This window comes from Ictidomys tridecemlineatus, chromosome 8 (assembly GCF_052094955.1).
Source record: "Ictidomys tridecemlineatus isolate mIctTri1 chromosome 8, mIctTri1.hap1, whole genome shotgun sequence".
In the NCBI taxonomy this organism is placed as follows: Eukaryota; Metazoa; Chordata; class Mammalia; order Rodentia; family Sciuridae; genus Ictidomys; species Ictidomys tridecemlineatus.
This window is the reverse complement of record NC_135484.1, coordinates 146,913,650-146,927,386: the sequence shown is the minus strand read 5'-3', so window position 1 is coordinate 146,927,386 and position 13,737 is coordinate 146,913,650. Positions and strand designations below refer to the sequence as shown.

The window sequence follows — 13,737 nt, the reverse complement described above, 5'->3', positions numbered from 1 at the left end:
AGGATGTGTTGTTAGGAGCACTTACGTATTTCTTCTGAATGATATTCCTCTTGGGTCTTTCCTTGCTCATTCTGAGATCCAAATGCTGATTGCAAAAGGGGACAATTGCTTCATGAATTTAAAGCCGTCAGAAATTTGCAAAAAAATATCCTGGTGGTTTTTATTGTTGTTGGTGGTGGTTGATCTTGTAATCCGACTTTTCTTCCTCTTCCCCCAAAGCCAGATTCGCCTTGAAATAAATCCGAATTTGGGAAGAAAAAAAAAAAAAGAGCCAAAGACGAACGAAGCAAACAAAAAAAAATTCACTTTAGTAAAACACTCATAATGGAAAATTTCCCCCGAAACACATATACACAAAAAAAAAAGAAAAAAAAAACCGACGCCCTTCACTCCCCCCCTTTTTCCTCCAAAAACTACATCAGCGAAACGTGAAGGTCCTTAGTGTCTGATCTGTAGTTACATCTTGGAAAAGAAAAGGGAAAGATAAATAAAAAATGTTGGAAGTCACGTTTGTGCTGCAGCAGCAGTGCGAGCAGAAGAGTCAACTCCAGCGGCGGCGGCGGCGGCGCAGCACCACAGCGAGGGCTCGCCGAGTCTCTTTTTTCCAAGCCCCCTAACCAATGAGAGAGAGGCTATCCAGCCCAACTTTAAATGGACTCTGCTTTTATACAAGTTAGGGCTCCTCGGGCAATTCCCCACCGCACGCCAGCCGAAAACTCCCACAGCTGAGCCACTGGGCGCCCGCCTACCCTGGCGCCCACCGCCCCTGGCCCAGTCCAGAAGACCCCCGCAGCCCCGTCGACCTGGCACCCAGGAAGCCTCGACGAACCCTTCCCGGGCAAGGGTTCCGGCGTCGCTCCCACGCCGAGCCCAGGCGTGGAATTGAGAGAGGCTCCCTAGCTCAAGGCACGGCACGCTCGGTCGCTCCACCTCAGCCCCTTTTCCCTGCTTGCCGCTCACCCCACAGCCGCCACACGCGAGCCCACGCCACTGCCCTCGCGTCTACCTGCAGCCGGGCAGGTGGGTACCAATGCCCCCAGGACGCCCGGCCCCGGGGACAGCCGCCTATTCCCGGGGCACCTTAGAATGGTCCCCCTGATCTTCTGGAAGTTGTAGTCCCCCGACTACAAAATGGCTATGGCCACGGGAGCTGAGAACTACAATTCCCAGCCTGCCCCGCGGGGTCTGTCACTCAACTCCCCTCCCTACTCCTCGCCCTCTCCCCTCGCTGGCCCTGCCAACAAACGCTTGGACGTGTCCCGCGTGCGACACTGCTAGAGGCTGGCTCGGGATTGGCCGGCGGGGCGTGTGGTCCGCGAGCGAGGAACTCCCCACGCCGGCCCGCCCCCGGCCGGCCCGGCCCCCTCCCCCGGCGGCGACCGCCCCGGCCCGCGCCCCGCCCCCACCCGCGGCGCGAACCGCCTGTGGAATCGAGGAATCGCGCGCGCACCGCCCGCGGCGGCGGGGGAGGGACGCGAGGCTTCCCCGGGGAAGGCCTCGAAGCGTGGCGGCGCGGGGGGCGGTGTCAGGGAGGGGTTGGAGCCCGTCCTAAGGAAAACTGGGCCACGCACCAAGAGGAATCCTCGGTGCGAACTCGTTGATCGGCGGCGCCTGCTGCTTCTGCAGTGCAGCCGGTGTCACCTCAGGACAGCGCCTCGCGTCTTTGCACCGAGCGGGCGGCGGGCGGCCGGGGTGGTCCGAGGTCGCCCTTGCGCGCGGCCGCGGAGACCGGCCTCCTCGGCTCGGCCCGCGAGCGCGCTGGTGGCCCGGCGTGACGCCCTGGCCGCCTTTAGAACACTGACGGGGATCTGGTGTCCGCGGCGAGATGAAAACGTGGAGGTGGAAGTCACCGGAATACGGCGACCCGGCCACGCCGACCAGCGAAGTGGGACGCACCGGGGGCCCCGGCGCAGGGCGCGCGGCCTGGCCCCACCTGCCCTGCCCTGCCCTGCACCTGGCCCCCGAGGCCGAGGAAGGAGCAGGCCCTGGCGCGGCTCGCGGGCCGCGCCGTGAGGGCCACTTGCGGACGCTCGCGTGGCCCTGGGCATTGTCCGAGCCGGCTTCTAGCCGAGGCTTGAGAGTAGTGTCTCCAGCGATGTGTTGGGCGCGCCTCTGGGTGAGAGGGGACACTCCACGCCCCCGGCCCACGGGCCTCGTGTTCCAGCCTTTGCGCTCCCCGCTGGCTCCCGAATATGAACACGGGAGTGAAGGCGACGGCTAGGTTTATTTATTTAAAGGGTTTGAAGAGATAACCACACTGTCTAGGAAGGACTTAGAGACTCCACATAGGAGCTTGCATTCAAAGGGCGCTTTGGCCGCTTCCTAAAAGGTGACTTGATGGCCTCCCAGCTTGCCAGTTTCCTCATCATCGAATTACTGGTGACAGATCTCATAGGAGGGTTGGATGACCCCAAAACCTTAGCTCAGAACCAGGTCCGTCGTTGGGAGTTCTCAGTAAACCAAAAAACATATATATATATATATATATATATATATATATATATATGTTTATATCTTTTTTTAAAACCCTTTTATTAAACGGGGCTGGCGCATGCTTGTCATCCCAGTGTCTGGGGAGGCTCAGACAGGAGTTCAAAGCCAGCCTCAGTAAAATCAGGCACTAAGCAACTTAGTGAGACCCTGTCTGTAAATAAAATACAAAATAGGGCTGAGGATGTGGCTCGGTGGCCAAGTGCCCCTGAGTTAAATCTCTGATACCCCCCCCCAAAAAATAAAAGCCCTTTCATAATTACCATTAGCTACTCAAAAAATCAAGTGCTTTCTGAAATTAAATAATTTTCGATTATGTTCAAATCACAATAAAAAAAAAGAGACCACCCCTTGAATCCTAAATATTGCAAAACTTGATCATTATTTCATTTTATTATGAAAGATCCAATAGATTACATTTTATAGTTTTTGACCACTCAGGTGACTTTATGGTGAGTTTGCCACAAGGTATTTTCAAAAACCTGTCTCTTCGTTATGACCTGGGTACTATCTCCACAAAATTATCTTTTTAAACAGATTTCTGTATATTAATGTCTGATCTGTCAGAATCCTGGCAATTTTTGTTCTTTTTACTCTAGGGGTTGAACTCAGGGATGCTTGGCCATTGGGAAGCATCTCCAGTCCTTTTTATTTTTGGTTTTGAGACAGGGGTCTCATAAATTGCCCAGACTGGCTTCCAAACTTGGAATCCTGCCTCCCAGATTGCTGGGATTACATGCATGTGCCACTACACTGGATTCCCAGGCAGATTTAAAGAACAAAAGTTTCTTCTGGGTTCCCTCAGTTTGCTGGGCTTCTGGATCCTGGGCCTGAGAACTCCCCTGCCTGATTACCACCTCCAGGTTACCACCATTTATGAAAGGCCATTGTATTAACAGAGGCCCGAGGACAGGGGAAAGGAAGAAATGTGCTCATTTCCAAAAGGTTTGGATAATATAGGGTTGTTTTCCCTGAAAGGGTAAATGGATTGCCTTCTTTAAGTGATTCAAAGTCTCTCTTGTGAAAGAACTGGCTCTTGGTGAGCTTCCCTTCCTTGCCATTCTGGCCAGGCCAAATATTACCATTCCTTGCTCTTTCCTCCTCTTTTTAAATGTTCCCTAAGTCTCATGCTCTCTCCTGATTTGTAACCTCTCAAAACACTCTTTGGAGGAGGGAATCTCTCCCTAGGTACATCGATTCCATAGAACTATGTGCTGCCACTGTCCTTACCCCAAGGCTCAGACAGCCCACAGTCCTTTATAAAGAAGCACATAACTGGGCTGGGGATGTGGCTCAAGCGGTAGCGGTAGCGTGCTTGCCTGTCATGCGTGCAGCCCGGGTTCGATCCTCAGCACCACATACAAAGATGTTATGTCTGCTGAAAACTAAAAAATAAATATTAAAAATTCTCTCTAAAAAAAAAAAATCCATTAATTTAAAAAAAAAAAAAAAAAGAAGAAGCACACAACTCAATAGAGAAGACAGATTTTTCAATCAATTGTGGCATCTACAAAAAGTGCTACATTAGCAACATGGAAAAGGGGCCTAAAGGGAACACAAGCTGAAATGAGCAGGGACTGTGGAGTTTCAAAGGGCCTGTAGAGGTTCCCTCCATTGAAGGATGCAAACATACCATCCATTTGCATTTTGTTCTATGTCCCCAGCTCTTTTCTCCAAATAAAAAGTAAACACCCTAAAGTCAGAGATGGTGTTGTCTACTTTTTCAAGAGTTGCAACTCCAGTCCTAGCTCCAATTCAGCCTGGCTGCTTGACCTATTCTCCTCCCTTTTTTTTTTTTTTTTTTTTGTACCAGGGATTGAGGGGCTTTCAACCACTGAGTCACATCCCCTATTTTGTATTTTTAATTAGATTGAACCAAGGGTAGCCTTACCACTGAGCTACATCCCTATCCTTTTTTATTTTTTTACTTGAGATAGGGTCTAAGTTGTTAGGGCCTTGCTAAACTTCTGAAACTAGCCTTAAAATTGTCATCCTCCTGCCTCAGCCTCCCAAGTAGCTGGGATTACACCACCATACCTAGTTCATTTCCTTTTTTTTTTTTAGAAAAAAACTTCTTTTTTTTAAAGAGACCACTAGCTCCCATTCCTAGGGACTTAGTATTGGACTAACATCAAAAATACCAGGGTCTTTTTTTTTTTTTTAAAGAGAGAGAGAGAGAATTTTAATATTTATTTTTTAGTTTTCGGCGGACACAACATCTTTGTTGGTATGTGGTGCTTAGGATCGAACCCTGGCCGCACGCATGCCAGGCGAGCACGCTACCGCTTGAGCCACATCCCCAGCCCCCTCATTTCTTTTGAAAAAACATGTCTGGGGCTGGGGATGTGGCTCAAGCGGTAGCGCGCTCGCCTGGCATGCGTGCGGCCCGGGTTCGATCCTCAGCACCACATACCAACAAAGATGTTGAACTAAAATAAATAAATAAATATTTTTTAAAAATTCTCTCTCACTCTCTCTTTAAAAAAAAAACATGTTTGGTGGTATTATTTTTTGCAGTACAAGGGATGGAACTCAGAGTCTTGCACAACTCTACCACTGAGCTATATTCCCCAGCCTGGCCTATGCATTTCTGAATTCATATTTCCTTTGATCTTGAAAGATCAGCTACATTTTTTGAACACATTCTTGTTCTGAACCCAACATAGTGGTATACACCTGTAATTCCAGGGACTTGGGAGGCTGAGGCCAGACAATAACAAGTTCAAGGCTAGCCTGGGCAACACAGTGAGACCCTGTTTCAAAGTAAAAAAATAAAGGGCTTAGAATGTTGCTCAGTGGTAGAAGACCCTGGGGATTCTACCCCCAATTACGGGGAGAAAAAAAAAATATTATTCTGTATTCTAATTTTTGATTGTGTAATTTCTATATTTTATCCCTCTTGATTAAATAAAAAATGTCATGGGGCCATGATTTATCTCATTGAGGCAGCCATTGGCAATGAGGTCCATCACTAAACTGGAATCTGAGGCTTCACTATCAACTCTCTGAGTGTCCCATCAGGACCTCAGTTTCATCATCTGTAAACTGAGAGGGTTAAATTCAATTATTTCCAGAGACATTTCTGTATGCAAATTCTACTTTGACCTTTGTACAGTTCTTTCTTGGTCTCACAATGCTGGCCCCTACATAGTGTTCAATCCACAATTGTAAGAACTAGTAGGACAAGTTTCTTTACTCTTGTGGGTTTTTAATTTCCTTATTAGAACCTTATATTTGCCTGGCATGGAGGAACACACCTGTAATTCCAGTGGCTTAGGAGGCTGAGGCAGGAGGATCCCAAGTTCAAAGCCAACCTCAGCATCTTAACAAAACCCTAGGCAATTTAGCAAGACTCAATCTCAAAATAAAAACAGAAAAGGGTTGGAAATGTGACTTAGTGGTTGAGCTCCCCTAGGTTGAATTCTGTTTTTTTTTTGTTTTGTTTTGTTTTGTGATAGCAACTGATATCTTTCATTTGTATAATTTTTATAGTATTTAAAGCATACTATCATAATAATTTCATTTAATCTATAAAACAACCCAAATCAACATAGGTATGGTCATCCTCACTCTTCCCATATGACAAGAAAATTTCAAGAGATTGTGATTTCCTTAGAATCATACAGCTAGTAAGGTGGACTAGCCAGGAGTCAAACCCAGAATTCTTTTCTTGTGTGCCTTTTATCGGCCACTTCCCTGATTTTCCAAAGTGATCCAAAAAACACTATCTCATAAAATATTATTCCATGTGCCTGCAAAGGAAAAAATTCTTTGAGAAAAATTAATTTGGGAACTGCTAATTTATACAAAAATGACCTGATTATGGGTTTGTTTTGTCTTTTTTCTGGTATTGGGAACTGAACCCAGGGGTGCGCCACCACTGAGTTGTTTTACCAGCCGTTTTGATTTTTCATTTCGGGACACTGTCTCACTAAATTTCCCTGCCCAGCCTCAAACTTTTGATCAATTCTGCCTCAACCTCCTGAGTAGCAAGTAGCTGGAATTACAGGCGTGCACCAACACAACCAGTTCTGATTGTGTTATTTTGTTCTGTTTTGTTTTCCAGTACTGGGGATCAAACTCAAGGCCTTATATATGCCAAGCAAACACTGTGCCGCTGAGCCACATCACAGCCCCTGATTATGGTTTTAAAACTTCCTAAGGGGGCTGCTTGCAGTAGCGCACACCTATAATCCCTGTGCCTCAGGAGGCTGAGGAAGGAGGACCACAAATTCAAGGCCAGTCGCAGCAATTTAGTGAGATCTTCAACAACTTAGTGAGATCCCAACTCAAAAGAAAAAGTAGAGCTGGGAGTGTTGCTCAGTGGTAAAATAACCAGTACTAGCCTGGAGCAGTGGCACACACCTGTAATCCCATCATCAGGGGAAGCTGAGGCAGGAGGATCTCAAAGCCAGACTCAGCAAAGGCAAGGTGCTGCCAAGCAACTCAGGGAGACCCTGTCTCTAAATAAAATACGAAATAGATCTGGGGATGTGGATCAGTGATTGAGTGTCCCTGAGTTCAATCCCTAGTACTCCCCTCTCCCCCCAAAAAAGCAACTAGTGCCAAAACAACAACAAAAACAAAACTGCCTAAGAGGAGCATAGAGTTTTCCCAATTTATTTTGTAACAAATTTACTAAGATTCCAAGTTCAAGGACAGCCTGGGCAACCTAATGAGATCTTGTCTCAAAAACAAAAAGGGCTGGGGATATAGCTCAGTGGTAGAGCACCCATGGGTTCAATCCCCACTACCTAAATAAATAAATAAAAGGAGTAAAATTTTAAAAGAAGAAGGAGCTACTTTCCACAGAACGGTTTCAGAGACACGTTCTTCCTAATGGATTTATGCTTCATAAATGATTGCTGACTGATAATAATTCTTACCTAGCGACTGAACACCTTGTGTGAAGGATCTAATTTTATATAGGTCTATCTTCATATGTGGGGGAAGGGGGTGAGGAGGAGGGATGTGAAAATCATCTTTGACTGACATCAGATTTATAAATAACTATGAGCCAGTATACTCAGAGGGTGGGAGCATCTATTGAAAGAAGGTAGAACAGCTATTTCAAGCCAACTGAGATTTGCAAGAGTATTTTAAAACACACCAGGAGGTAAACCCAGAAGTAAACAGCCATCCAAAGAGTGAGTGATGTCAAAGAGACATTCATTCTTTTTCTTAGTCAGTGCTTCCAGTCCCTGAGTTTACAGTTGTATTTGTCAAACCTCAACACAATGCCACAACACAAACCAGATACAAACAAATGATGTGAAAGAATTTTCTGGGGCTGGGGATACAGCTCAGTTGGTAGAGTGCTTGCCTTGCATGCACAAGGCCCTGGGTTCAATCCCTAGCACCTAAAAAAAAAAAAAAGAAGAAGGAATCATCTGGCTGGCTGTGGACCTCAGTGATACAAGTCTCTGAAAGTCCCTAGTTCTCTGGATTATTTAAAATTTGGGGGCTGTCATTACTATTCTGCTTAGATTGTATCTTGTGTTATTGAAAGAGAACTGGCCCTGATTCAAAAACTCTGGTAAGGCAGCCAAGACGGGAAACCTGCAGTTCCTAAGAATAGAAGTCACTGGTCATAACAGTACTTTCCTGGGGGGGGGGGGGGCAATTTATCATTGATCAACAAATCCACAGGGATCATCAGGTGGACACTGAGGCACAGAGATCACATGGCTCCCCTAGGTAGACAGGGAAAGAGGGAGAGGTATACCAGTGGAGACAGCTTCCACTGGAAGGGAAAGAAGTACAAATGAAAGTGTCTAATTGAGAAGGGGGAGCGGTGGGGTTTCCTTCACCTAAGTGGAAATCCAGAGTTCCGGTTAGGTGGCAAAACGATGTCATCTATTCCACCCTCTTCCCTTCTCTTTCTCCCTCCACTCATCTCAGCATTTCTTCTCTATCAGGAGAAAAGCAGCCAGGGAAGATAATGCCAAAGAAAACTCTTCTTTCCCGCCAAGGAAATGGCGTGGAGCGGAATTGTCATGGGAAGACTGGAAGAAAAATACCCTGGGCAAGAAAAAATGCAGTAGCAATCAGGATTCACTACAGAAGCCCTGAGTTCTTCCTTTGACAGAAACTGTTCACCCCCCAGGAGCCTAGGGGGTTCACTGATTCCATACTAGTCCAGCTCAGTCAGGGCTACTGACCCTGGACAGCCATAAGTCTTGGGCTGAGGGATCCGTAGACAGGAGGCGAAGGGTTGGAGTCCTCTTCTACAACCTGTTGTGGGTTTTAAGACCATGGTGACTCCTGGCCAACCCTCAGCTGAGCAGACCTAGATTCCCCCTTCACTCAAATATCTTCCCTAGTTCTTTGGCCAAAGAGCCCCACAAGCTGAGGTTTTCAAACATAGATTGATGCTCAATCAGACCCCACTGCCCAGAGCTCCTGTGAATCCATGGTCTGCCAAACACAAAGCCTGGCTCCTGACAAATTGTGACATCTGCCACCTTGATATTCTGTCTTCTGAAACCTTAATGTTTCCAAACCCTGCAATTCAACTACACCTTTAGGGAAACCAAAATCATCTCCCATTCTGATCCTACATACAGGCAGTGAAATAGAGAATATTCAGATACCAGCAGTTGCCCAATAACTAAAACTTAGTAGATATTCATTTCCAGCCTTTTGTCTTTCTCTCAGTTGTAAGCACTCATTTGGGAAGGGAATTTTTTTTTTAATTTTATTTATTTTATTTTTATTTTTTGGTAGCCAGACACAATGGTTTACCAGTTATCCAGTGTCTAAAGCAGGAGTATCAAAAGCAACCTGACCAATGTAGGTGAATCCCTGGCTCAAAATAAATAAAAAAGGCTGGGGATGTAGCTGGAGTGCCCCTGAGTTCAACAGAGAACCCCTGGGTTCAATCCCCAGTATCAAAAAATAAAAGGGAAAAAAGATGTAAAATTAAATAAAATATAGGCTCCCTTCAAAGCATGATACACACAAAGCATTAAGGGTTTTGCCTCTTAGCCAGGCATGGTGGTGCATGCCTGTAATCCGGTGGCTCTGGAGGCTGAGGCAGGAGGATGACAATTTCAAGGCACCCTCAGCAATTTCGGGAGGCCCAGAGCAACTTAGTGAGACCCTGTCTCAAAATTAAAAAAAAAAAAAAAAGTAGGAGAGGTGGGCTTGAAGATACGGCCCAGTTGTTAATGCCTCTAGGTTCAATCCCTAGTGGAAAAAAAAAAAAAGAGTCTTGACCCTTATGAAAGGAATGTCAAGTATTATAGAAGGTAATTCTGGGGGTGTGGCTCTGTGGTATAGAGTGCTTTCCTAACCACAGAAGATCTTGGGCACAATTTTCAGCACCACACACACACACAAATAATAATAACAACAACAACAACAATAAAGAAGTACGGCAGATATTTGAGTGAAGAGAGAATCTAGGACAGTTCAGCTGAGGGCTGGCCAGGAGTCACCCGGGGTCTTAAAACTCACAGCAGTTTGTAGAAGAGGACTCCAAATGCTTAACATCCTTGTCATCCATCCCTCAGCTCCAAGACTCACTGATGCCAAAGAGCCAAAAGCTCATTCACTTCCACAGTTTTTTTCTTTTGTGTTTCTGGCTTTCATTTGGTCATTCATCCATTGATTCAAGCCAAGAGTACCCCAGTGACTGCTTACGGGGCTCTTCCTTATCTGACTCTCTCCCCTACCTTTGCAACCCCCAGGCAATCAACCCAACCTCCTATTGTCTTAAGCCCAACAGCCTCAGATATGGAAATCCACTGGGGTAGATAAGGGGAAGGGGACTCCATCTAGGTAAAAAGCCCAGGGAATTTAGGATGAGGCAAGAGGACCAGGGTTATCAGTATCTGGTCTTTATTATTACAAAATAACCCACTTTTATGTTGGCATGTGTTCATATGTTTAAGATTAGGGCCGCAGGTGTGGTTCAGTGGTAGAGCACTTTCCTAGCATGCACAAGACCCTGGATTCACTCCACAGCTGAAAAAAAAAAAATTAGACATTTAATATTAGGATAGTTGGGGGACGGGGAGAATGGAGGAACTTTGGACAAAGGAGAGGGAGTGTTGTGCAGTACTGGAGATCATATCCAGTACTTCCTGCATGCTAGGCAAACACAACCACTGAGCTACATTCCCAGTCCTTGACAATAATTTGAAAAGCCAGACATGAGTGGCCTTTACAGCCCTCAAAGCAACTGGTTGATTTTATTTATTCATAGTCCTAATTATTACCTAAGTGAAAAGAGGCACTTATCATAATATCTCCTCTCTGGCATGTATGGCCAAGGTTGACCACAGATCAGTTGCTATTCTAATAGGTAGTTAATTGGCCTACACAGTAAGAGTTACTCCATTAGAAAATCAGAATGATGTCTGGCACAGTGGGGGCTGAGGAGGGCTGCAAGTCTAAGGCCAGAGTTGGGAAACCTGTCCCAAAAAGCGGGGGAGGGGGTCCCTGGAATTGTAATTCAGTGGAGAAAATACGTTCAAGCCAAACCCCAAGGTTCAATCTCCAGTACTGCAAAAAATAATCATTCTTGAGAGGAAAATTTACTTATTTGTGACACAGCTGCTGGGATTACAGGCATGTGCTACAGCAGCCAGGTCTCCCAGGCATTTCCAAGAGGGATTTCTTCAAAGCTTCCTTTGGTCATCTGGAGAGATCCCTGGGTTTTTTTTTTTTTTTTTTTTTTTTTTGGTAGGAAGGATTGAACTCAGGGGCACTGGACCACTGAGCCACATCCCCTGCCCTATTTTGTATTTTATTTAGAGACAGGGTCTCACTGAGTTGCTTAGGGCCTCATCATTGCTGAGGCTGGCTTTGAACTCTCAATCCTCCTGCCTCAGCCTCTGGAGCCACTAGGATTATAAGCATGTGCCACCACGTCCAGCAGAGAGATCCCTGGCTTTTAATGTCTCCAGGATCATAATTATTCTCTTTAGACCAGGCACACTGAAGTAGCCAGCAGTGAATTGCTTGTTGGGATCCCACACCACCCATTCTGTATGAATTGCATCTGAATTATAGAACTGTGGCTGGCCCTGTTGTCAACAGATACTCCCAGCCCCCTTAGAATAGGGATGAGTTTCTGTGGGGAAGGTGTCCAAGGTTCAGGAGATGGGATGAGAAGCATTTGGCAGAGCAGAATGTTTTCTTTTTTTTTTTTTTGAGGGGAGGGTACCTGGGATTGAACTCAGGGGCACTTGACCACTGAGCCACATGTCCAGCGCAGTAGAATGTTTTATATTGAAGGGATTTGAAGATAACAGAAAGGCAATGTGAACGACTATCAGAAATTATTTCTTTTAGGGAACATCTGCTTTATAGACCATTACTATTTTTTTCTACCTGTTCTTTTCTGGAAGGTCCAATACATGAACTGCATTCTTTTTTTAACATGTCAGCTTTGTTATCAATAAAATGGAGAAATTCTCACATGCTGTAGTATGGATTTTGATAAGGGAAAACATTGGAAATATAAAAAGCAACTGAAAGGAAAATAAGTATAGAAACACCAGGTATTAGTCCAGATACCCTTTAGTATGGGACACAGATATATAATCCTGAAATTCTGATTGTACAGCAGATCCTGCACAGAGAATTTGCTTTCCTGTGTTCTTATGACAATACGGAAAACGCAGATTGGAAAATGACCTAAGTATAGACTTTTGCAATGGCCTCCTCATATTCAATTTTTTTTTTCCAATTTTTATGGTGGTGATAGGGATAGAAGTCAAGGTCTCCTGTGTGGTAGGCCAGGTCTCTACCTCTAAGGTATACTCCAGTCCTTTTTTAAAAAATTTCTATTTTGAGACAGGTTCTCACTAAGTTACCCAGGTTTGTGTAAACTTGTGATCATCCTTCCTCAGCCTCCTGAGTAGGTGGCTACCTTTGGGTTCACCAGGGACTTTTCCTGGTTACTAGCACAGAAAGTCCCACATCTCAGAATCTTCTGGGAGGGGAGGGGGAAACTTGAGATTTCAACTCAGTGAGGTCAGAATTTCTTTTTTTAATTTTTTTGGTACTGGGATTGAACCCAGGGGAGCTTTACACTGAGCCAAGCTTTCCCCAGCTTTTATAATTTTATTTATTTATATTTTTAAAATTTTTATTTGAATTCATTTTTAAATTTTAAAAGTTATCCAATACTGGGGAATAAAATCTACCAAACTATTTTGTTCTATTGTGTGTTATTTTTTATTCTGAGACAGAATTTCCCTAAGTCATTTAGGGCCTCACTAATTTGCTAAGCCTGGCCTCTAATTTGTGATCCTCTGACCTGCCTCAGCTTCCGGAATGGCTGGGAATACTACAGGCGTGTGTCATCGCACCAGGCAGAAGGCAAGCTTTTTTTACATTCATGGAATGACAGGTCCTTAATAAGTATTTCCAATATGACTGAGTCCAGGACGGTCCTGTCCACACAGACAGCTCCTATCTACCCATCCTCTGAACACAAGCTACCAATGCCAGATACAGTTGCTATCAACCTCATGTATTCAGACTCCACACAAGAGTCTTTCTCCAACGGAGTTACCTTTCCAGGACTCCCAGGAAATTCTTCCAATTCCTGGTCAATCTTAGCCAAAAACTCATCTCTCAGTGTAGACTTGGAGGCAAATCTTTAAAAGCTGTGATTAGATTAGAGTCAGGGTGTGGTGGTACATATCCATAATCCCAGCTACTCCCAGCTGCTCTGGAGACTGAGGCAGGAGGATCAAAAGTTCGAGGTCAACCTGGGTAAATTAGTGAGACCCTGTCTCAAAATAAAACGGGATGGGGGTGTAGGTCAGTGGTCGAGGTGCTCCAAGATTCAATTCTTGGTACAAAAAAAAGAAAAAAGCTGAATTTTTGAAGCCAGCTGCAGTGGAGAGTGGAGAGTCTTGGGAGTGGCCCAACTTCCAAGATCCAAGGTTAATAGGCTGTGAATTGCCACTTTCTTTGCTCATTGTCCGTGCTTCAGCAGTTCCTTTAACCTAGTGTCATTCAGCTTGGGAGGAGAAGAAAGTGGGAAAGGCACCAGCTGCGAGAGGTGGCTGACAATAATGCCCTCCCCTCCCCTCCTCGTACCCCCCCCCCAGTCAGTCCCTGATCCCCCAAAGCATCAGACATGTGGGTTTTACAGTAGGTATTTCTACAGCAAAATCAATGCAAATTCAAAATTATTTCCAAGTCATTAGGGCCAATTACTCACCTTTGGGCCCTGTAATATCATTTGTTCCCTGCCAAAATGATGGTTTCTTCTGTTGCAAATAT

The 13,737-nt window shown here is 45.4% G+C and overlaps 1 protein-coding gene and 1 long non-coding RNA gene across 2 annotated transcripts in view; one reads left to right on the top strand and one right to left on the bottom strand.

Annotated features, from left to right (window-relative positions):
- The window catches only part of Jarid2 (jumonji and AT-rich interaction domain containing 2), a 220,444-nt gene extending 219,881 nt beyond the window's left edge, over window positions 1-563 (bottom strand). Inside the window, exon 1 of the mRNA XM_078020561.1 lies at window positions 26-563. Coding sequence (XP_077876687.1) covers window positions 26-70 — 45 coding nt within the window. The 5' untranslated portion in view covers window positions 71-563. The remainder of the gene's footprint in view (window positions 1-25) is intronic.
- A 211-nt stretch (window positions 564-774) lies between these two features.
- LOC120889246 (uncharacterized) overlaps window positions 775-13,737 on the top strand; it is a 39,631-nt gene continuing 26,668 nt past the window's right edge. The window contains exon 1 of the long non-coding RNA XR_005733152.2: window positions 775-1,020. This is a non-coding gene — a long non-coding RNA (uncharacterized LOC120889246). The remainder of the gene's footprint in view (window positions 1,021-13,737) is intronic.